Genomic DNA, 25,432 nt, shown 5'->3' with positions numbered 1-25,432 from the left:
ATTATTTTTTCACAAATTAACGAAATGCAATAATAATATATTTTTTTTTTATTGACATAGACAATATAAGAGTTCCAGATAATGAGACTCTATAATTACACTACAAGAATTAACACTTTTGGCAAGAAAAAAATTGGTCGCTAAAAGTCAATTTTTGGTCGGCAAAAGCTATCCGCGACCAATTTTTTTGGTCGCTACTTTTGGTCGCCAATTGAGGGTCGGCAAAAGTAATTCGCGACCAAAATTGTGGTTGGTCGGCAAAAGTTAGATTTCGCGACTAAATTTTTGGTCGCTAAATATTTAATTACCGCGACTAATTTATTTTGTCGCCAGAACACTTTGGTCGCGAAAAATGATATTTTCCCGACCAAAAAGTTTGGTCGCCAATTATCACATTCAACGATCAAAAAGTTTGGTCGCCAATTGTGACATTCCGCGACCAAAAATTTTAGTCGTCAATCGTGACATTCCGTGACCAAAAAATTTTGGTCGCCAATCGTGACATTCCGCGACCAAAAAGTTTGGTCGTCAATTGTGACATTCCACGACCAAAAAAGGTTTTGGTCGCCATTTGTTACTTTTCGCGACCAAAACTTTTGGTCGGCAAAAATGAGTTTCCACGACCAAGAGCTGTTTTGGTCGGCAATAGATGTATTTTTTGCGACCAAAACTCTTGGTCGGCAATTGTCATTTTTTGCGAAAAAAAATAATTTATTTGTCGCGACTAATAAATTGGTCGCCAAAGCAAGAAAACAATACACCTGTAATTCCTAATAATTCATTCAATCCATAATAAACCTATAATTTTAAAGCATCATTCAAATTAACTGAATCATTAACATTCGACACAATACATAATTCATTAACATTCGACACAATACAACTATTCTAAGTTTTCATTGACAAGTCACATCCATCTTGCATAACAAATTGAAACAATACATAATTCAGATTTACAGCATCAGGAAAATTGCTTAATCCACTAAGTTGCCTTGATAGCCAATCAAAAAATCCTTGCGCCCTTCCGTGCCATGCTTCGCATCCATCAAAGCAGTAGTGATGTAAGGCACCTAATAAAGAAACAAAATTGGAAAATTTATCAGAGAAGCATGATAGTGGCAGCAACACTGGATTGCAAACCCGTATCTTTGCAAAAATCAATTAAATCCTATAAACATGTACATCGTATTGAGACAACTACCTGGCATAATAAAACTGTACCTGTTGCTGTACCTGCAAAATTCAGTACACGATGATTAATAAGCTAACAACCATAACAAATATAGGCATAGTTAACTATCAAAGCTCCATTGATTCAGTTCACTTTTATATATGATTTTTTAATAAAGTTGGTAAAGTTTATTTTAACGAATAATACCACAGATTAATTAAAACCTGAATGATTCTGATGGTCTTAGCTTTAGATTAAACTTTGGGTTGTAGATGAGCAGCTTGAGCAGACATTCAATCAGCACTAATGATCAAGGCCCCTAATCTAAGTAATCACACACAAAAGATTAACGTGTACCAAAAAAAAATATAAATTTGCAGTTCACATAAATAAGGTGGCATAACATTTGTGCCTCCTTTCCGTTCTCTTTACCAAGACATCAAGGGAAAGCATATTCATCCATTCTGCTACCCTACCTATTAGATATGATATCAATGAATACATCTGACGAGTTTTCCTTAAAAATAATAATAGAAAACAAAATTCCTTAACCATAACCAGGGAAAACTCCAATAAAAAAAAATCACATTCATTTGAGCAATCACCTTCAACATTTCAGCTACTGTTATTAGTTGATGGATTGTCAGTTGTGTTCTTCTGCTGTTCTAAGTTTACCGGGTGTATACCATCAAATAAATGTGCTTTCTTTGCTAAATATGTAAATTTTTTTTTTGTTGGCATTAAACCCCAACCTTCTCCTGTGCACCAAGTAGAACAAAGAAACTTTAAGAGGGGAAAAAGTAGTAACCTCCATTATTGAATGATCTCGTTCAGCAAATGCAGAACCAGCACAACCTTGGAAAAATTTAACCTGCTTCTCCGCTTCCATATTCTGAAAAGGAAAATATAAATAAATGGAATCAGATTACAAGGATCAATATTATGATGGCCAACCTACCCTGAAAAATATCCCTATTGGATGCCTTTCTCTGTCCCTACTGAAAACAATGAACCATACCACTGTCAATTTAGACTCTACAAGCCAATCATTAGTTTTCATGCAAAAACAAGACCGTCTTATCTTACAAAAACAAAGGTTGAGGAGCAGCATTAATTGATGTTACTTTCCAGTATTAAGACAGCTTATTACCATTATAAATGATAAACAACCAAAACAAACAGCAATAGAAAAGCATAGAACATTGAAGGATCATAGAACTCTTTTAAAACAGCTTATTATGAAGGATCATAGAACTCTTTTATTATGATGGCCAGCATTATGAAGGATCATAGAACTCTTTCCAGTATTAAGACAGCTTATTACCATTATAAAATGTGTAAATTCTTGTAGTGTGTGAAACCCTCCACAATTATGAAGGATCATAGAACTCTTTTAAAAAAGCATAAATCCACTATCCATATTGACACTTGTATCATGAGCTTTTGGAAGACGATTTTATGAATTTGGTATCCCTTGGACCAAACACAACATTGAATCACGACCTTATTTTCTGCTGATAACTCTAATGTAGTAATAACCATTGATTTTAGGTCATTTCCCAAGGAACAAAGAAAATTATATAATATAGGTATCTAGTAGGCCACACATAACTCTTCCACTTTCACACCTCAATGTAACAATGGCACAATCACTTTAGACCTAATTTTGGAGTGTCCATATCTTGAGGGTAAAGCGCTTGATACAATAGTAAAGGTTAAGGAATCAAGTATCTGGCAGCAGAATGTGGTTCAAGTATAAGGACAAGCCACTCTTTGAGGTTGTGCCTAAAGGCCCAAGGTTGGGTACTTTGTGCACTTTGATGGAACCACCACTTAAGATAAGTTTCTTCTACTTTTTTAGTTATTCAAATACCAATTAAAATACAGGATGAATGGCCCACTCTAGATGTATGGCAATTGACCAACCAAAAGGAACAATACCACAGTAGAAGAATACAAAGGAAAGATCACCAAGTACAGATGAATTTGCAATGGAAAATCCACTTTTAAGTGTTCAAAAACTATGGCGGTACAGGGCACCACATCTGATCTATCTCTCTCTCTCTCTCTTACACACAGACACAAGCACATTCATAAGTGGTACTGTTCAACGCTTCTTTAATGCATTTAACTTTTGTCTCATCTATTCATTTTTATGCATGTTTTGGATGTACACAGACAAATGTGGACCATTAGATTGTAAGTCAGAGAACAAGTTGGATAATAAGCTGGCATGTAGAAGTACTGAATGAAGATTGACCAGAGGATTACTCACTTATTTGAGCTCCCAGCCTTCTGCACACCTGATTTGAACAATCTGAATCACATAAAGGACAAACGTTAAATAATGAGATCAAATATCCTGAGAAACTTCCAAAGTTCAGATTAAGTGCACGACGATACAAACCCATTACTGAACATATCTAAAGAGCCAGCGATCATAATCCGTGCATTATTTCTAGCCTGCACCATATAAGAATTTTTAACAAATATGATTCAAGTTTGGTAGATCTCAATACAAAAAGTTAGCATTTATCCACTTAAAATATCTAAACAAAGACTTGAACCGTTGTCAACAAATATGATTTAACTACAAGTTTGGTAGATCTCAACCAAAAAGTAAGCATTTATTTATTTACAATAGTGAAAGACAAATAAAAAATAAAAAGGACTTCGACCTTTGTCAACTATAGTTAAAGTTCCAAAGTGAAACCACATAAAAAAGAAATTGGTGCAGGAAATGATTAATGCAAATGCAAACCATTCATGAATTACTTATTTCAGTTATGGGCAAATAAATATTAGATGGTCAAAGCACCCAAAACAAATGTTAGAGAATATGAAGTTCAGACATCCCTGCCAATAAGAATTTTTTTTCAAGAAAAATTTCACAAGAAATTAACTAAAAATGTTAAGATATAGGCATATAGCATTTTTTGATCAGCAGATATAGGCAAAAAGCATTACAGAGATCGCTTAAACAAACTCCAAGGCAGAAAGAAAACTTGGATTTTGGATTAGCAGGATATGTAGAAGGAACAGCAGCAACATACCTAAGGTTATATATAAGGGTTGGCTTAATGAATAGAAATTAATCTCAATTTCACACGTCTCGACTATATATATATGTGTGTGTGTACTGATTGGACTTGTCCAGTGAAAACCAGTTTGATCAAAAATCAAAACTAGCACTTTCTTGTACAATTCAACTGACAGCAATGTACAAGAAATGTTTCCCTCACCTGTTATGCAAGCAGAAATCTAGTACTCTCTTGTACTTGTATCTATGTTTGAGGGTAGGAGGTGAGATGATCCAAATGCAATGCTGTTAGACAACTAATCTAAAAGCTTAAGCAGATGGAGAGGGTTTGGTTAAGCATTTCAATCATCAACATTGGACTAAACATAATGAGAAATTATTTCCTGTAAACCGTAACGCCCTTCAAACCTGACAAAGGCTCTAGAAACTTGCCTGATAATTCATATGCATTATCCAAATGTAGAATAATTAAGGAAATAAAAAGTGAGTCTCAAAGCATATCAGCTACCGAGGCTTACTGTTCAATGAAGTTAGTGATGTGTACAGACACAGATAATAAAAATAAAAATAAAAATAAAAATAGAAAGGCCCTAGATAATTTTACTGAAGCACTTGTACGAAAGAAATCTTTACCATTTTCTGGTGCTGATTTAAAGCTTGTAGTTTATGTTGCTCATATTGATTTCTTCTGCCTTCCTTCTTTAGCTGCTTGAGAAAAACGTCATCAACAATACATTCAATGATATACGTGCATACCATAAATAACATGTTCAACTAGTCTGCCTCTTTCTTTTTCTTTTTCTTTCCTTTTTGATTAATTAAATCTGAAGCATGCATAAGTTAAAACTTTTATAAGTGAAACATGTTTGCTTTTTAAAAAGGAAGAATCCCAGGTTACATGGATAACTGGGAAACGTCAAGTACCTGAAGCAATTCCTTCTCATGAGAGGCCTTCCTGGGACAATAGTTCACCACCAAACATTGTTAAATCAATCTGCAAAATAAAGTTCAATTATTTGATAAGTAAAAATAAGATAATTTGGAGAGAAAAAAAAAAAAAACTGCTTAGAAAACAGAATTCAAGACAGGCTGTTCTTATACAAGCACTCTGTATAAAAAGTTTAGGTGAGTATATATTTCTTTTACCAGGTACACATCCATAATGTATAGAGTCTGCTATGCGATCACTATTGACTTGTGAACCACCGGGCATATGCAGAACTTCGTGGTATAGAATTTCTGTAGGTATACCAAATGTCCAGTGCCTCTAGTTATTCTGTTGTTCTGGATATCAAGTTCTGTGTCATTCTCTCATTCACTTGCTAGTGCAGCTCTCATTTCAGAATTGCGATGACCTGCCCAAAAACCAAGCATTTTCCTGTACATTGTGCTAAGCTGATATTAGTAGGAAATTTATGAAAAGTATTGTTCCTTCCACTAACATGAAGTTTAATTTGCAATTCAGTGGAAGCATAAACACAATGTCTAATAGATAGTGAACCACAAAAACATTAAGCAAGCTAGACATTTGAACAGAAAGGCCATGAAGGATCAACGCCAGGTCAAATCAAGCAAAACAAAGTCTTATTGGACCTTGTCCACCCCTTCAAAAAAAAAAAAAAGTATGCTCAAAAGGACTTCTGCAGCAAGATTTCTAATGTTTGAGCAATAAAATTTATTATGACCCTTTGACAGTAATGTTCAATAAATTACTAAAAGGAAAAACAGAAAGACAAGAAAGAAAAATAGTGGCTACTATGGAGATTTCATTATTATAGATAAGAATATCCGCTGTGGGTTACCCTGCTGAGCTTAAAGGATACATTATAGCAGATGGCATTTTCTCTATTATAACTACGACCTTCAGATGGTAATTAAGTGCCCAAAGAAGATACACACACAACAAAAATAAAATAAAATCATTATGTTCTGCCATTAGATGCGACAGACTATAGCATGTTTCCTTTACCACCATAACCCACTCTTCCTTCCCCACTATAGACCACAATGATTGGTAACAAAATTTGGAGAGAGAAAAATTCATAACATAATCCTAAGGGTTTGTAATTAAGATTTTATTTATTTATTTTATGGTGCACCCTTCATAAGTATTGGGGAGCGAGCTTGCACTGGCTGCTATTCAAGATCAAGACAAAGCTAGATTTATAAATGAAGATATGAATCAAGATCTAGGAAAAGGAAACATTTATCCCACAGGAAAGAATTAAGTCAATAAAGAGAATTAAGATGCCTCTTTACAAAGTTGGAAGTGATATCATATCACTCAACCTTAGGAATGTGATGAGAATACCGCACAGTTGCATCAGTTGCTATTATAAACAATGAGAACTGAAATAGTTGGCTTAATCTATAACCATACCCAAAGCCATCTCAACAAGAAGTAAAACAACTAGAGCAAGGAGCCATGCCTGCATAATCAAGATAGTTAACTATGTCGAAATTAAAAGACATTGAAATGAAAATTAAATAAGAAAAAAGAAAATAGCAATTAAAGAATAAAAGAACCACTCAATTGCTTTCTCATAAATTTCTTGTCAGTAAAAGACTTCCAAACAACATAGCTCTTATTGGTCAATCAAATTTCTTGACAGTTGCTCAAAGAAATTAGTAAATGGAAATTTTTGAAGCCTTGTAAGCATATTGATGGTTACTTGTATTCTTGCAAGAATTTAGGAGAGAAAGAGAGTTCCTTGTATTCTTGACAGTTACTTGTATTCTTCCAAAATGTATGGCATTAAGAAAATTTTACTACCATTCAATCCAAGTTCTCTAGATGTGGGAACCAATTCAAGCTCTTGTAGAATTTCCAATAGAGAAAACTCAAATTCATCCACAAGAGCCTAAGAATTGAAGCAGTTTTAATTCAACAACACAAAATAGTTAACTAATGCATTTAGTTGTAGTACCTTCTTAACGAAACTAAAACCCTAAAATTGGAGTTAATCAATGAGTTCATGTTTTTCCACATACTCGTCGTACACCTAACCTAATCATTATTAAAATGCCTTTATTCTCATTGTTAATAGGTCTACAGTTTGAAATGTCCAATTAAGATGTGACGCAGAGAGACAATAATGTGTTTGGTTATCTTGGAAACGACTTTACTTGGAAATGACTTTAAAGCAACAGAATCATCTAGTAGCATATGCTGATCATCTTTGACAGTAAAAAATATTTAATGAAATTGTTGCTTCAACTTTCAGATTCATTGAAAATGATCTTGGCTTTGAGTCACATCATCATCACTTTCTACATCTTTTAATTTTGTGAATGCATTACACTTTTAAAACTTTATTTAGATGGGTTTTATATAAATGGTAAAATTAATATCACATTTCCCTAATTGATTAACTAACTAACTTCAATCAAATATGAGTTCAGGGTATCCTCAATTGAAAAATGCAAAAATTATATTATCATAACAACTTCAAAGCTTTCTCAATCAGAGGTTATGAGATTTATTGTTTGCGTCAATTAATTTCTTAAAGAAGAACAAGAAGAAGAAAGCGTTGCTATTGATTCTAATCGTATCTAAGCTCACAGACTCTTAGGTTTCAGGAGAACCTCAGTTTACGGCAATCTCCATCATCAGCGGTGCATTTTGTAGTCATTGCTCATAGAGTCAGTCCATTATTGTGAGAAGTATGCTGTTGAAATTTTTTTACTACGTAGTTCCAAATTTAAATTTTTCGCCCCCATGTAATCCAAATTCAGTAAATATTTTCTCAAAACTGCAGTTCAAAGCTTCTCAATCATGAGTAACACTCAATGAATAAGCAGCAATATTGGCCATTTTTTCATATCAACAGTCTCAGCTCCAATAAGTAATTGTCTATCACTGCAAATCAAGACCTCTCATATAATTTAGTAAAACAATACTTTAAAGTTCCTACCAAGAACTTAATTTAAGAGCAAAGACAACTAATCAAGACCTCTCATCCTATATTTAGTATAACAATACTATAAGATCCTAAAATAACTTAATTTTATGAGCAAAACGTTTGATGCCCTTGTTCCAGCCACTCTTCACATTACAACGCAGATCCATACGAACGCAACAAGTACAGAAAGAACAAAAATAACCAATATTTTCCCTATAATATTTACTTGTCAAGAGGATATTGATCAAAATTGATTTAAAAAAATAATCTATAGCAAGGAAAATTTTCGCCCTGATGAATTGTTATGTTCTGATTTTTGACAGCATAGAGACAAAATTGGATGACAAAACAATCAGAAACAAGACCCATAATAAACTCATCTTCAGTTTCATAAATAGCATACACATATCACCTAATTAATAACATCCACAGCAAAAAGAATAATACAAACAAACAAAATTCAAACAATTATCAGAGAAAATATAGATAAAACAGAGCACAAGAAGCTTAATTACTTACCATGAATTGATCGAGCTCCTTATCATCGCCAATGCTACCATGGCCGAGACCCGAATACTTCCCCACCACGTGCTGCGATTGAGCGAGCTGAGCGTCAATCCTCGGCAACTAATCCACCGGTGTTGCGATACGCAAGCACGCAACATGAGCCGATAACAACTGCTCGTAAAGCGGATGCGCCAGAATTTCAGATTTGAGCCTAGCACTCTGCCAATTCATAACTCCCTCGCCACCACGAACATCGCTCCCTGTTATCTCTCCTCCATTGTTCTCCACTTTATTGTTGTTCAAATCAGCCGATTCGTGCGATATCGAAGAAAGGGACCTCGTCGGTCGCCGCCTTCCCTTGCCTCGATGTCGCCTCCCCTCGCCTAGCTGCCGGAGTCGTCTGCTGGAGTCGTCTACCGGAGTCACATCGCCTTCATCTCCATGTCGTTTCGTCTCTGCATCTCTCTCAAAGACGGGTTGGGTTAGGGTTATGCAACAAATGAGCGAGAGGAAAAGAGGCTGAAATTCAAAGGGAAAAAAAATACAAAACGATTGAGAGAGAGATGACCGCGACTGAGAAGAAGAAAAATGAGGGAAATTTTGGGGGGAATTTTGGAATAATTTGTTAATTTTTTTTTTTTTTTTTTCAAACGTGGCAAATGGGTGGGTCTGAACGAGTCAAAATAGATTTTGTATTAAAAATTTGTTTCAATTTTTGAAAATTATTTGTTTGAGTTTTTAATTAGTATTTTTTTATTTTTAGTGAATTTTTTTAATATTTTAATCAATTAAAAAAATATTTAAAATATTTAAAAAATCAACAACTAATCAAGCTATTTTTTAATTATATTTGGTTCTAATGCTCGGTTTTCTCAGCAAACAAACAGAGAAGAGAAAATTTTCAAAAAAAAAAGAAGAAACAATCTTGCATCAAAAACAAATATACAAACACAAGGGTCTAAAAGTAAAATAAGAGAGAAGCACAGATCGATTACAAATCAATCAGAAAGTCAATGTATGAAAATCAAATGATAGAGATTAAAAAGAAAAAAATCAAAAAGTATGTATGAAAATCAAATGATAGAAATATAGATATTATTATTATTTTTTATTTGGTAGAAGTAGGGGTAATATTTTAATGAAAAATATTTTCCACTAAAATAAAAGTTTATTTTCTGTGGTCAATAAAAAATATTTTTCTACAACCTATTTTTTTTTGTTAGTAAAAATCATGAACTAATTTTTTGTGGTAGAGGAAAGGTAGCGACATTAGTGGTGGAGGTGGTGGATAAGAGATGATGGTGGTGGTGGTGGTGATGGCGAAAAATATTAGTGGTGAAGTTGTGGTAGTTGTAGTGTAGATAGAGTGGAAGGGGTGAAGGAGAGGTAATGGTAGTAGTAGCGGCAGTAGTGGAGTGGTGGCGATGGTAGTAGTAATGGTAGTCGTAGAGGTGAAGTGGCGACAGTGGAAGTAGTGGTGGTGGTGGAATGACGTTTGCAGTACTGGTGAAGGTGGTAAAGGAGATGGGTGGTGAGAGAGAGAGATGAGTGAGAGATGGATAGAAGAGATAGAGAGAGAGAATAGAGCGGGAATGGAAAACAAAAACAGGCGGGAATAAAAAATATTTTTTTTTGTCAGAAATGAAATTTAAATAACAAAATAATGTCGTTTAACTTTCTTTTCTTTTTTTTTTGCCACGGGAGTTGCCGTCGTCAAAAAAAAATATTTTTTGTTAAAATATATATTTTTTTGTAATTAATGATTTTTTTTTTTTTGGTAGAGGATAGAAAGTGGCAGTAGTGGTGAAGGTGGTGGATAAGAGATGATGGTGGTGGTGGTGGTAGTGGCGAAGGAGATTAATGGTGAAGTTGTGGTAGTGGTAGAGTAGATGAAGTGGCAAGGGTGAATGAGAGGTAATGGTAGTATTAGTGGCAGTAGTGGTGAAGGTGGTGGATAAGAGATGATGGTGGTGGTGGTGGTGGTGGCGGCGAAGGAGATTAGTGGTGAAGTTGTGGTAGTGGTAGAGTAGATGAAGTGGCAAGGGTGAATGAGAGGTAATGGTAGTAATAGTGGCAGTAGTGGTAGTGGTGGCAATGGTAGTGGCAATGGTAGTCGTAGAGGTGAAGTGGCGACAGTGGTAGTAATGGTGGTAGTGGAATGGCGTTTGCAGTAGTGGTGAAGGTGGTAAAGGAGATGGGTGGTGAGAGAGAGAAAAATGAGTGAGAGACAGATAGAGGAGAGAAAGAGAGAGAGAGAGAGAGAGAGAGAGAGAGAGACAAAGACAGAGTGATGAGCAAGAGAGAGACAAAGTGGTCGCTAAAAGTGCATTTTCTTGTAGTGGATAGATAAATCGAGAGGGAGCTCAGTAAATAGAGAAGACAGAAGGGAGAGAGTGAGCAACGCGAACATAGTGTGAGAGAAAGAGAAGAGAGAGAGAGGGACAAAAAGATAGAGAGTGAGAGACAGAAAAAAGATAGAGAGAGAAGAGAGATGAACGAGAGAGAGATAGAGAGAAGAGAGATGAACGAGAGAGAGAGAGAGAAGAGAGATGAGCGAGAGAGACAGAGAAATATGAGAGAGATAGAGAGAAGAGAGATAAACGAAAGAAACAGAGAGAGAAAAGAGATGAGAGAAGAGATAGATGAGTGAGAGACAGAGAGAGAGAGAGAGAGAGAGAGAGACAGATAGACAGAAAGAAAAGAGTGATGAGTGAGAGAGAGAAAGAGAAGAGAGAGAGGAAGATGAAAAAATAGGTGAAAAGATATAGACAAAGAGAGGGTGAGAGAAAAAAATAGCGAAAAGAGATAAACGAGAGAGAGACAGAGAGAGATGAGCGAGAGAGATAACGAGAACAGAGACAGAGAGAGATGAGAGAGATAGACAGAGAGAAAGAGAGAGAGACAGACAGACAGAGAAGAGTGATGAGTGAGAGTGAGAGAGAGAGAGAAAAGAGAGACAGAGACAGAGAGATAGAAAGATGAAAAATGGGTAAAAAAGTTTCGTGTCTAAAGCCTCATTTTCTAGTAGTGAGTCATCTCTATCACTCATGGGTAGAATAGAGGCGCGGATTTGGGAATTGTATATTTTATATAAAAATCAAATTGAAATATTTTATACAATCACACCTATTTAGGGAGTGTGATTAAAAAGTAGTAATGTATATATAATCACAATTTAATTAAAATGTGTGATTAAAAAATATATATATAATCACACTTATTTAAAAAGTGTGATTAAAAAGTAGTAGTGTATATATAATCACACTTTAATTAGAATGTGTGGTTAAAAAATATCTATATAATCACACCTATTTAAAAAGTGTGATTAAAAAGTAGTAGTATATATATAATCACACTTTAATTAGAAGGTGTGATTAAAAAATATATAAATAATCACACTTTAATCAGAATGTGTGGTTAAAAAATATCTATATAATCACACCTATTTAAAAAGTGTGATTAAAAAGTAGTAGTATATATATAATCACACTTTAATTAGAAGGTGTGATTAAAAAATATATAAATAATCACACTTTAATTAGAATGTGTGGTTAAAAAATATCTATATAATCACACCTATTTAAAAAGTGTGATTAAAAAGTAGTAGTATATATATAATCACACTTTAATTAGAAGGCGTGATTAAAAAATATATAAATAATCACACTTTAATTAGAATGTGTGATTAAAAAATATATATATAATCACACTTGTTTAAAAAGTGTGATTAAAAAGTAGTAGTGTATATATAATCACACTTTGATTAGAAGGTGTGATTAAAAATATATATATATATATAATCACACTTAATTGAAAAGTGACATAAAAAATAAATATTATTACACTCAATCAAATTAAGTGTGATTAAAATATCAATCTAATTTTTTTTATCACACTTCCAATAAAAGTGAGATCTTTTTTTTTGTCAAAGTGTGATCTTTAACTATTTTTGTAGTAGTGTATGCTAGGAACCTTTGACAAAGAAAAAAATAACTGAAACGAAGGAAGTACAAAGGAAATAGAACAGAGATTCAGATAACAAATTGAGAGAGAGAGAGAGAAATAGAATATAGAGCAAAGAGCGGACAAATCTACCTGAGCTAGAATGAAGAGGCGATGGTGTAGCACAACAACGGTAAATGGCGAAAACCTGACGGTCGACAAATACCTATGCGAGTGTGCGATTGTGAGAGGGAGAGAATTTCCAATCGTGAGAGAATGGCTGTGCAAGGTGAAAATCGTGGAGATAGAATAGGGGTTTTACCTAGCAGCAAAAAAAAAAAAACTGAGAGGGGAAATTGGGAGGGAAGGTAAAAAACAAGGTCTTGTTTGGTTTGAGTTCAACTTTCTATTTTATTATTATTATTGTTTTTACTCATCCAAAACAAGCTTTCTACTCTTTTTAAATATATTTTAAAATTAAAAATTATTCATATACTTTATAAAATTATATAACATTGATAAGTACTTTTGAGTTTATTTGGTTTCAGTTTTCTGAATTTAATTTTTTAAAAATTGAGTTTTTTTTAGTTAATATTTTTAAATTTTAATTATTTTTTTTAAAACTTTTTTAGATGCACCTTACTTAGATGTATCTAAAAAGTAAAATATTTGTAAAAAAATATTTTAAAAAATTAAAAAATACAAAAAATATACTAAATTTTGGTTTTTTTTTTAATTTTTGATATTTAGTGAATTTTAAAAAAAATCACAAAAATTATATTTTTTAATTGTATTTATGTTAGGTGTGTCCAAAAATTTTCATTTCCCCCTCCTGGTTGTTCAAATTTCCCTCCCAAACTTGTGGCGACCAAAAGACCAAATTAGTCGCAGAAAAAGTACCTTCGCCGACAAACTTTTTTAGTCGCCAAATCTCAATCAACGACGACTAAAATATTGGTCGCTAAAAATACAAATTTGGCGACTAATTTTTTTTGGTTGCTGAAAATAAATTTTTGGCGACCAAAAATTTGGTCGCCAAAAAATATGTGACCTTCCGCGACTAAATTTGTAGTTAGTCGGGAAAAATATACCACTTTCTGCGACCAACTCATTTTTTGGTCGCCAAAATATAACCTTCTGCGACCAATAATATTTGGTCACCAAAAATAATGATCATTCGCGACTAATTAATATTTGGTCGCCAAATGTCATTTTTTTGCGACTAAAATTTTTTTGGTCGGCAAAAGTGGTCGCCAAATGTGTAAATTCTTGTAGTGTTAGTTCATTTGGTGAAATTTATAAATAAAAAAATTAAAATTTCTGTAGTAGCTTAAAAATTTTATAAATAAAATGTAAATTTGTTTGGTGCAACTTCCATAATATGTAAGAAAAAATTTTAAAAAAAAGTTGAACTTATTTAATTAAATAAATCGTGACATAATTTTTCATTGTATAACTATTCAAAAAGTCTTGTCCATATGATTTAATAAGTTATTAATTAAAAAATTGTTAAAAAAATGTAGAGAAATGTCAAAAGGGTATTTTAGTCAAACTATAAAACAAACATTATTTCATAATAAATAATGCTATATGCACCAATTAGTATATCAATTAATGTAATAATAGATGATGTGGTATAATTTTAGAGGTTTTGAGTATTTGTAATTTGTATAATGGGTGTGGTCAGTAATAATGTCATAACGTAGGTTGGTATACTAATTAGTATATCAATTGGTGCATGTAACACCACCGTTTCATAATCGGTTGTGCTACATGCACTAATTAGTGTACTAACTAATATAACAACATTAGTTATGGCATTATTATTGACCCCACTCATTATATAAATTATAAATACCAAAAATATCTTAAATTATGTTATATAATCAATTGATACGCTAGTTAGTATACTAATTAGTGTATATAGTATTATTCTTTCATAATAAACCTTTAATGTTTTTTCAACTTCTATAGTAGTGAAGGAAGTTAATACTTATTCTTAAATGAGTAATTAGTATTTATAGCATTACTGAGTAATGCTAAATACATTAACTAGTGTACTAATTAACACACTAATTAAAATACAAGATATATATGTGGTTTTATCCAGTGGTGTTATATTCATCAATTAGTGTACTAACTAGTGTACGAACATTGGTTATGATATTATTATTGACCTCACTCATTATACAAATTACAAATACCAAAAACCTCTTAAATTATGGCACATCATCAATTAGTACACTAATTAGTATACTAATTGATGCATATAATATTTCCACCACTTAATATGATCCTACCTAATATTCTATCTAATTAGTGTATTAATTAATACACTAATTAATATTTATAACATTGCTCCACTCGTTAACCAAATCATATATTTATTGTCTTTATTACTTTAAAAGATAGTTGGATTAATTAACCTCATTTTTAGCGAATGAGGAAATAAGGCGGACCCACGAAAAAACCTCACCTAGACAATTGCTGACTAGGATGTTGGGCTGGCTTCCCACCTCGGGAAGTTTGGGTGTGTGTGTGTTATAATTAAGTTCATTTGATGCATTAAAAAAAACAACAATGATAGAGACCATTAATTTTGAACTCTAAAAAGACTACTAATGACATGGTACTCAATAAAAAAAGAAAAAAATACAACACCAAGGCCAAAACTTCAAATCATTTATGGTGAGGCCTACTGCCACATCATTAGTAATAACACTAATTAGTGCTCCCACTCATTTTCCTTAAAAAAATCCCTTTTTTATTTGTACATCGTCATTGCTCGAGGGTCTTTTGAAAGACAAAATAAGCAGTTTATTTATTTATTTTTTTGGCTTAATTTTTTGTTTTTTTTGTTTTTTTGATTTTTTCACAAATACATTTGGGAAGTATTAAATAAATAGTTTTTTTGCCTTTTGGAAATTATTATAATATGATATCACATCTTTTATAAAAATTACAAAATTCTCATATTAATTTCATGCACATTTTTGAAATTACCATTTTACCCTCCACTAACATTTTCCAAATTACCATACAAAAAGAAGTGAGAATATTTCGGTAATTTCACTAGTTGGCTTATTCTATCTCCCCAAATACAAAAATGCTAAAAAACAGTTGGCTGTTTACTTATTTCAAAATGTGACCATTAAAGTGTCACATCATATTTGAAGTATCGAGTGGAGGTGCTCTAATTAACTTTCCAAAATGCCTCTTTGTAATAAAAGAGAAATTATTCAATGCTCTTGAAGCAAGTCTAGGTGGTATTTCAAATAAAGAGTTATTATTGTTCTAAATCACAGGGTTCACCACTTTTGTTTTACAATTTTAGAAGATAAAATTAAATGTCAACTTGTAAGTAGAAAAAAGTATTGATCAACGAGTATTGAATAATTTCTCCAAAATAAAGAAGTGTATAGGGTAAGTAAAAAATATGGACCTTTGAGTAACCCTTGTGAACACATGAAGCAAAAAGGAAAATGTTATAGGCCCTAAATTTTATACCAAATAAATGATTAAATATATTACATGGGTGTGGGGTTTGCAAAATATAAATCTCACACTTATGTGAGACATTTGATTATTTATTTAATAAAAAAATTAATATTCCTAACATCATCCGAACAAAAAATCAAATGAATTAAGCCAAATACACCAAACACACTTCTGACACCGCCTCGCCTCCATCTTTGTGTGAACTATCCATCTCCCTCCCCTCCCCATAAACAAGAGAGAGAGAGAAGTGTATGCAAAGTGATTCAGAAGAATACATGTTCATATTAACTTTTATCTAATATATGCCTTCTTTACCATATATATTTTTAATTATGTTATTTTTTTCTTTAATTATGACTAATTTTCTTCTTTAGTTATGATATTATTTTAATTATAATTCATATTGTACTTGTTATGATATTTTTTTTTATGGTTATTATGTTATTTCTTTCTTTAGCATAATATTTTCCAACGTACCATATATACATATATATGTGTGTGTGTGTGTGTGTGTGTGTGTAAGGTGATATTGAATTGAAAGCATAGATGATAATGGTGATGAGAACGAGGAAAGTAGTGAGAATGTTGTTGGTGGTGTTTATGAATGTGATGATGATGGTAGTGAATGTAGCAAATTCACATGATTATGGGGAAGCATTGACAAAGAGCCTTTTGTTCTTTGAAGGCCAAAGGTCTGGCAAGTTACCCCCTTCTCAGCGCATTACTTGGCGAAAGGACTCTGCTCTTCTTGATGGCTTTGATCTTCATGTAACTCTCTCTCTCTCTCTCTCTCATGTTCGTTCCCATGTTAAAAAAATATTAGTAATTGTTTTGAAGCAATGGGTTACTCACTTACAGCACGTTTGTTTGGCAGGATTTAGTCTTGGGATATGATTCTATGTTCGGCAGATAGAATAGTTTATTATTTTATTTAAAATTTTTGCATTTAATTAATAATCGATGTGAACTATTAGTTTCAAATATGTTGGATTGTTCTCTCTCAAGATGTGGGATACAAAACTCAAGATAACTCATAATATAGAATTATAGTTTAGGCTGGTTGACTAACTAGTTGACCGGGGAACCACTAGTGAGTGTTTTTGTGTGCAATTTGCTAAAACAAAGAGTTTGTTATATTAATTATACTTAGTAAAATAAAATAAAATCTAAAAATCTCAACTAAAAATTAAAATAAATTTATATAATTTTTGTTGATGTTCTATTTATTTAATTTTAAAAAAATTCTAGTAAAAAAACAAATAAAATAGGATACATATACGATTTAATAGAATAGTCCAATCTAGATATTTAATTCCATAACTAAACAAATATAGAATTCAATAAACAAAAATGCTAGAGGCTCCAAAAATTCTACCAAAAGTTTTACCAAATGTCTCACATGGGTGTGGGACCCACATGGGACCCACATTGTGTGGGTCCTACACCCATGTGAGACATTTGGTAAAATTTTTGGTAGAATTTTTGGGGTCTCTAGCATTACTCTTCAATAAAATAGTCCAATCTAGACATCTACCCATCATTTCTAAAAAAATAACCCAGAGACTATATATCGCAGGACTAATAGTCCGGTGAATTACAATACACCATATCCAGTCCGTCAAAACAAATATACCTTTAGGTCATGCTTGTTTGGACGGACTGAATAATGGAGGATTATAATCCATCATATTTTTAATCCTAAGATATATAGTTCCTAGACTATTTGATTGGATAAGATGTCTATTCTTAGTTTGTTTAGTCACGGGATTAAATGTAAGGAAATTATTATTCCATTGAATCTTATGTTTGTTTGAGATATTCTAAAGAATGATAAATGTTCAAAAGATAATTTTGCCCTTTTAAATTGTTTACAAAATAATATCAATAGTTAACATGTCTTTAATATTTTAATTTTTTACAACTAGATTAAATAAAAATTTATTTTATTTTTTTTAAATTAAATAAATTTATATTTTAAAAATTAAATAAATAAAATATCAATAAAATTTTGTGTTATTTTTTAAATAAAATTTTTAATAAATTTATTTTTAAAAATAATAATTATTAAATAAAACACAATAAAAATTTAAATAATGAAATTAAATAAAATATCAATAAAAATTTATTTTAAAAATTAAATAAATGAAACATCAATAAAAATTAAATAAAATTATTTTATTTTTAAATTGAGACATTTAAATTTTATTTAAATTTATTAAATATAATACATAATTAAATCAAATACTTGGAGGGCAAATATATCATTTTATCATTTAATCTCATGAGATAGTTATCCCACCAATTCTATCTCATACAGGATACAATAGTCTCACATATATGGGATTGATAGTTTATCCATACGCCTAATCCGGCCTACGAATTTACAATCAAACAATAATTTCCATGATCCAATAGACATGGTGTCTAGTCCCCCTCCAAAATCCGTTCAAACAAACAGACCCTTATTACTTTCATGGAATGATATTATTATAATATTATTATGGAATCAGATTCTCTCAAATCATGTTGTTTAGTCACGGTGGATCTCACTAAAATAATTAAAATTATTTATTTTTTAAATCACATTGTTTATATTATTCATAAAAATAAAAATAAAAATCATATTAAATAATCATAATCATGTAAATTTATTGTATTTGTTTATCAAAAAATAGATAGTTTAGTTTTTAAATAATATTTAGGATAAATTATTAATATATCTTAAGGTTTGTTTAAAGTATAAATTGTTCTCGTAATTCTGAAAATTACATCTCACTATTTGAAGTTTTTAATTTTACAATAAACAACTTATTTTATTAATAAATTATCAAGTCAATTAATAATTTTTAATGATATCAAAAATTTATTTTAATTAATAATTCATGTAATTTTTTTATTATGTGGGAGAACAATTAAAAGTTTTATTTTTTTAATTAATTATGTTAAATAAAAAAAATTTGACAAAAAAATATTTATAATTTTTCAAACCACATGTGACAATTCGTATGTTAAATAAATCTCAAAAATATATTTGTAATTTATCCTAATATTTATCATTTTATTTTTTTACAAATAAATATCCTAAATTAACCTGATTATTTATTGAATCAATTGGATTATTTCACAAATAATCTCCACTCACAGCAAAAAAAAAAAAAAAAAAAAAAAAAAAAAAAAAAAAGTTTGCATCATTTATATATATATATATATATATATTTTTTTTGTGGGTGGGTAAAAATAAAATTTGTTAGTTTGTACTACCATTTAAGTAAGCTAAGGAGCAAAGTATTTGTGATGATTCCCCTCAGGTGGATTTGGTGGGTGGTTACTACGACGCCGGAGACAATGTGAAGTTCCACTTTCCAATGGCATACACAACCACCATGCTGGCTTGGGGAGTTCTTGAGTTCGGCGAGTTCATGGGCTCTGACTTACAACACGCTTACGAGGCCATTAGATGGGCAACTGACTACTTCCTCAAAGCCACCAGCGTCCCCGGAGTTGTGTACGCTCAGGTGGGCGATCCCTACGGCGATCACAAATGCTGGGAAAGGCCCGAAGACATGGACACCCCTCGAACAACCTATGCCGTGACGGAGAACAAACCCGGCTCGGAAGTTTCCGCAGAGATTGCAGCTGCTCTGGCTGCCTCTTCCATGGTGTTTTATGGTTTTGATCGTCGCTACTCCAAATTGCTTCTTCGGAGGGCTTCCAGGGTAATGAATCTTGGTGTTTAAATCTCCAAATTTTCTTCTCATATCACATGGCAGATTTTTATAACACAAGTAAGGTTTTGGTTTAAAACCAAATCTTGAATTTTATTAAGAACACATTTATCATTTAAACAATTTATATATTATAATATTTATTCATTGTTATTCTTACTTATCTAAATTGTATACGCATTGCGTGTGTCACCCGCTAGTGTTTAATTATGAATAGTAATAGATAAATGGGTTTAGCTTCTCTTTAGTTAAGGAGAAGATTAAATTGTTAAGTTTAGCTTAGAAGTTCATTGATGATTGGGCCCTTTTGATAAGATAAATCGTTTATTTTATAAATAAAAAAAAATTTATGTAAATTATTTATGAAATAATCAAATCAGTACAATAATTGTAGCGAATATTATCATATTTGTTTTTTTTTTTTTGAAAGGCAAAATGGTGAAATAATGTCAACATACATAGTGAATCAATTTGAATTTAATGAAATTTAAAAAAAAAAAATCAAATTATCAATTTGAGTTTAACGATGGGTCTACCCATTATCAGCTCAAGATTTTTGGAGATCTTAGACGAAGGGTTGTTTTGAAAATTGATTATTTTAGTTGACCTTTTAATTTTTTATAAAAAAAACATGTAAAAAAATAAAAAGAAGAATTAATTTTTTTGTAATGACTTTTTAACTATTTTAGATTATTACCAAAATAGCCATAAGTATGAAAATGAGACAAACATTTTATAACTAAGTTTTTAAAAAGCTTTTAGACTTTCCACCATAGAATTTTTAAAAAATTTTAATAAATTGAGAGTTTATATGGTCTTGTCGTCGAATCGCCTATAGGTCTGCCAAAGCCAAATTGGATGGGATTCCTCACTTCTAACTGAAGAGACGCTGAACAATGTATATAATTTGATAATACTATTAACTTTGTATGGGGAAAAGGTTTTTTTATTTGCAGATAAGTTTCGAGGATCTTACAAGGACGGTCTTGGGCCAGCAGTGTGCCCATTTTATTGTAGTGGCAATGGCTATCAGGTAAGCATTAGCAAAAATCCTACAAAGTTTCAAAAAATGCATGGATACAAATAGTAAGAAATTGGGTAAATTACATCACAAGTCTCTATATTTTGATTATTGTGTCATTTTGATTTATATAATTTCAACTAACTAGATTTTAATCTTGAATTTTTTTTATTTTGTCTCTATTTGGTCCAATTGACTACAGCCATTAACATTTTTTTTTAATGAAAAATGCACACATGAATAGTATGCCTTTTGTTTTTGAAGATAAAATTATAAACTTACTCAACTAAAAAATAAGTCAACATTAAGCATCTTAGTGACAATTTTTTGCCAAAAACCCTGACCGACGTTATCAATTATACTAAATTGACACAAAATTGAAAAGTAAGGGCAAAATGTAGGGATTACTGGTGTAATTTATCCCATGAAATTTGTATATGATTGAAAAAAAAAAATTAGAAAATTAGAAAAGTTTTCATTTATGAATTGACTAATTACTAAAAGAAGTAGAATGTGTAACACAGGATGAATTGATATGGGCAGCAGCATGGTTACACAAAGCCACTAAAGCAACTTACTATTGGAATTATGTTACTCGGAACATACATAGTGTAGACTCTGTTTTTGCTGAATTTGGATGGGATGCTAAACACGCTGGAATCAATATACTTCTTTCTAAGGTAATTATGTCAATGCACTCATTTTATGTATGCAAAATTAAGATTTTTTGATTAATCTGATTTACTTTCTTATTTATTTGTGTTTACAGTTTGTGTTAGATTCCAGTCTATTTCGTCCAAACGCAGACAAGTTTGTATGCAGTGTAATGCCTGAATCACCGACCAAAAGCGTAACATATTCTCCAGGTACGTATGTTTTCTATATTATTAAGTAGATTAATTTTTTAGGATTAGTTCTGCAAAATTTAATGAATGGCCCAAAGGGTTACATCCATATATATAAAAAGGGCAATTTTGATTCTACTCGAAAACAATCTTTAAAGGCAATTCATTGCTAATCAGGTAAGAAAATATTAAAATTATTAATATATATTGGAAATAATAAATTTGTGTTAAGCTCAAATTTAGATTTTAGAAACAAAAAGAAGCTTTTGAGACAAACCTAGCCAAAATTGAATTTATTTATTATTTAAAGCTAAAAAATGTCTATACAGTCTTTTAAAAAATGACAATCGTGAATTATATACATAAAATGATAAATTTGGACTAAAGGCTTAGGCCACTATGAAGTTGTCAGTTTTGACAGTTGAGTCAATACAGATTTAAAAAAAAAAAAAAAAGGGTCTTCCTAGTCATTCAATGATAAAAAAAATTTCCAAATAAATTGCCATCATCACAACCTAATATTACACATGGCATGGAAAAATGTTTTTTGAATTTTTATCTTAATATTTTGTGAATGACAACATATGTGTAATATAGGTGGACTTCTGTTCAAACAAGGAGGAAGCAATATGCAACATGCAACAGCTCTGTCCTTTCTTCTAATCGTCTACTCTCGCTATTTGTATGGTCATGGCAATATATCTATTGTTCATTGTGATAATGTTGCTGTCAATCCATCTAGGCTCATTCAAGTTGCGAAAGGCCAAGTATGTATCCAATGCCACTCTATGAGAATGTATATGGATGGATAAATTTTTTTAAAACACAAACAAATTTTGTTAAATCTTGTTTATTTATTATTTATGTTTTTTGTCTAATTATGTGACTGATTATTGTGTTTGTGGTAGAATTGTATTATCATTCACACAATACAGGCTTTAGGGCACCAACTTAACACACAATTGACTTTCGATGATCAAAATAAATATAAATAAAAAATTATACTCATGAATCAATGAGATTAGTAGTTATAAGATAGTCCAGGTAGAACTACGAACTCCTAGACTACATAAAAAAAAAAAAAAAAAACAACTCACTAAGTCTCCATACAATTTTTAGAATTTATAAAAGAAGGTAGCATCTTAACCCACAAAATTCATATAATCTTCTGATGACCTTTTCAAAATTTTGTTAGTTTTACCTATGTTGCTCACATTTTAAAAAAATCCCATTAGCCCAGTTTAATAATTTTGAGTATTCATACAAGAAATTCATATAATTTTTGGTCAGGGTAAAAGATAAAAGCAGTTTCATTCATTTTCTTCTACGTATTCATGTTGCAATGATGCTATGCAAGAACTAAATAATTTTCCAACATAAAAAGCTTACCAAAGTTAATATATGTGTTGATGCAGGTGGATTATATATTGGGGAACAACCCGTCAGGTATGTCATACATGGTGGGATATGGCAACAAGTTCCCTAGGTATATCCATCAGAGGGGATCCTCATTACCTTCCATTGATCAACATCCGGAGCACATCAACTGTGATGAGGGAAGGTCATATTTTGCAAGCAACCAACCTAATCCCAACTTGCTAATAGGTGCTATTGTTGGAGGCCCTGATATCAATGATTCATATAACGATTCTCGAGCTGATTTTGTACACTCTGAGCCGACCACGTATATAAATGCACCAGTTGTTGGTATTTTAGCATATTTCAAATCGGTTATGGGGAGAGTGGAAATTGGTTAGCGGATTGTGTTTCTCACAACCGGATCTATCAATGTAATCTTGAATATCATTAGGTTGATTTTTACAGAGTCAATCTATATCAATAATACCACAAAGCAAGGAAATTTATTTTAAGAATATATACTATTTTTATGGACCACATTTATTTTAGATATGACTAATTTATATCACATGGCACTATCGTATGGTACCTTCCACTAATCATAAATACATATGACCCCTGCTAAAAAAGAGGTGTACCCAATTTTACAATGTCTGAATGAGGTATATTGAGGTTTTATCTAACTGTTTTATTTCATTAATCAACTTTATGATTAATCTACAATAACACAGCAATAAGTTATTCGTATGAAATACTATCATAAGATTAATATAATGCTACAAGATCAGAGAAGCAACATAAGTGATGTGTACCGTAACATCATTAATTACCTATTTCTTCAACCTAAAAAAATAAATAAAAACCCAAAAAATATTAGACAAATCATGACTTCATTAACTTTTCTATATTCCAAGAAATATAATTTTAATATAATGGTATTCTGAAAAATTACGAGAGATGTTACAATGTGTACTTGCACATTATACGAAAAGTTAATACTTTTTTTGAGAGAATATATACATTTTGTGACATGAAAGTTACTATTTTTGTGATGAAAGTTATGAATTTTGAAATTATGATGTGCACCAAAAAATTATGTATAACTAAAAGGAACTAGCTCCTCTCCAGTTCGTTATCGGACTAGACAATATTGTTTAGCTATAGTGGGCCCTATGTCAGGCTCATCTCGATAATCTAAACCGTTCAATGTATAAAACTCGGTGAGTACATCATTCCTACAAAAAATCATGTTGATTGGATATTGATACACATTTCATTATATTACATTTCCATCAACGACAAGTATAATTTTCAAAATAAATTGTTATAGAAATGTGATCTGATCAAATGGTCATTGATATCCGATCACCTTAATTTTTTGCAGAAATTATGTACTCGACGGACTCTACACATTGAACCGTTTGGATTATCAAATGGGTCCAAATTAAGGCCCAAAATAACCCAACAGTATTGAACTGGAGAGGAGCCACATCCTAATTAAAATTTTACTTTTTATGAGAGAAGTTATACATTTTGTGAGAAAAAAAAATATATATTTTTTCTATAAAAAACAAATCAATACATTTTGTGAAAAAAATATAGGTAGCGCTTGATAAAGTTTTCTAAATATGATTGGATAATAGAGTTGTATTTTGAGTTTGTGAGTTTTGGAATTATGATTTGAGTGTGAAAATTTTGTTTGGTTATGAGTTTGAATTGAGTTTTGGAGAAAGTTTTGAATTTTTGAAATTAAAAAAGTTATTTGATTTAAGAACTTACAACTCATAACTAAACACACAATCCAAAATTCTATTCAAAACTCATAAGAATTAAAAAATTCTGAAAATATTTTTTATTTACAATATAAAAATAACATGTGCAAAAAAAACACGAACACTATTCTGGTCAATCAGCCGGACGTGTAGGAAGACGATCGGATTAGCCAAATTTTCCCTCCTGAAAAAGAATTTTTAGAAGTAAGTATGGAATTATAAATTGAAAACTTAAAACAAATACTATATTCAAATTAGTGAGCGAAAATGTATTTGAAACACATAACCAAACACAGTCATACTTTTTACCTAAGGTGCGTATGTTTGCCCATCACGTGCTCCAAATCCACTTTTCTTTGCTTTCTTTAAGAAAGAAGGAGTGGCACGGACATTATTATAAAAGAATGGACAAAGACGAAGGAAAATTAAAATCAAAGGCAAATTACCTGCACATTCTTTGAGATTTAGCTAAATTATAAATTTTCTTTAAAATTTTAGAAATTATATCTCACTCTCGAGATTTATATTTATATAACAATGTTACTTTTACCGTTAACTAAACATTAAGAATGGTTAGTTAATATCACCAAAATGTAAGTTAATGGACGATATTGCCTTTGTTGAAATCCCTTTAATAAATCAACAAAATT

General features: G+C 31.2%; 1 protein-coding gene and 1 long non-coding RNA gene across 3 annotated transcripts; one reads left to right on the top strand and one right to left on the bottom strand.

The window, feature by feature from the left end:
- Positions 1–801: 801 nt before the first annotated feature.
- LOC114307073 (uncharacterized) lies at positions 802–9,208 on the bottom strand. 2 transcript variants are annotated; one of them, XR_014337535.1, is made up of 9 exons: positions 8,633–9,208; positions 5,358–5,589; positions 5,136–5,205; positions 4,845–4,916; positions 3,579–3,634; positions 3,447–3,488; positions 1,980–2,063; positions 1,202–1,233; positions 802–1,070 (listed from the first exon to the last, which is right to left on the bottom strand). It is a non-coding gene; the product is annotated as an uncharacterized LOC114307073 (long non-coding RNA). The 2 variants fall into 2 exon arrangements; XR_014337534.1 differs by having other exon boundaries at positions 4,845–4,920; positions 8,633–9,207.
- A 7,452-nt stretch (positions 9,209–16,660) lies between these two features.
- LOC114308672 (endoglucanase 8-like) lies at positions 16,661–23,408 on the top strand. The gene is made up of 7 exons (XM_082885088.1): positions 16,661–16,828; positions 19,369–19,776; positions 20,726–20,818; positions 21,331–21,513; positions 21,576–21,672; positions 22,249–22,418; positions 23,067–23,408. The coding sequence occupies exons 1-7, from the start codon at positions 16,661–16,663 to the stop codon at positions 23,406–23,408; spliced, it is 1,461 nt and encodes a 486-aa protein (XP_082741214.1).
- Positions 23,409–25,432: the final 2,024 nt, after the last annotated feature.

This window comes from Camellia sinensis, chromosome 8 (genome assembly GCF_055761805.1).
Source record: "Camellia sinensis isolate YWXY chromosome 8, ASM5576180v1, whole genome shotgun sequence".
Taxonomy (NCBI): Eukaryota; Viridiplantae; Streptophyta; class Magnoliopsida; order Ericales; family Theaceae; genus Camellia; species Camellia sinensis.
Note: the sequence above shows the minus strand (reverse complement) of the source record. Positions and strands in the feature narration are given on the sequence as shown.

Coding starts and splice junctions, on each gene's coding strand:
- LOC114308672 (XM_082885088.1), top strand. CDS start 16,661: ATGAATGTGATGATGATGGTAGTGAATGTAGCAAATTCACATGATTAT. Junction 20,819..21,330: donor GTAGTGGCAATGGCTATCAG/GTAAGCATTAGC, acceptor TGTGTAACACAG/GATGAATTGATATGGGCAGC. Junction 21,514..21,575: donor TGTCAATGCACTCATTTTAT/GTATGCAAAATT, acceptor TTGTGTTTACAG/TTTGTGTTAGATTCCAGTCT.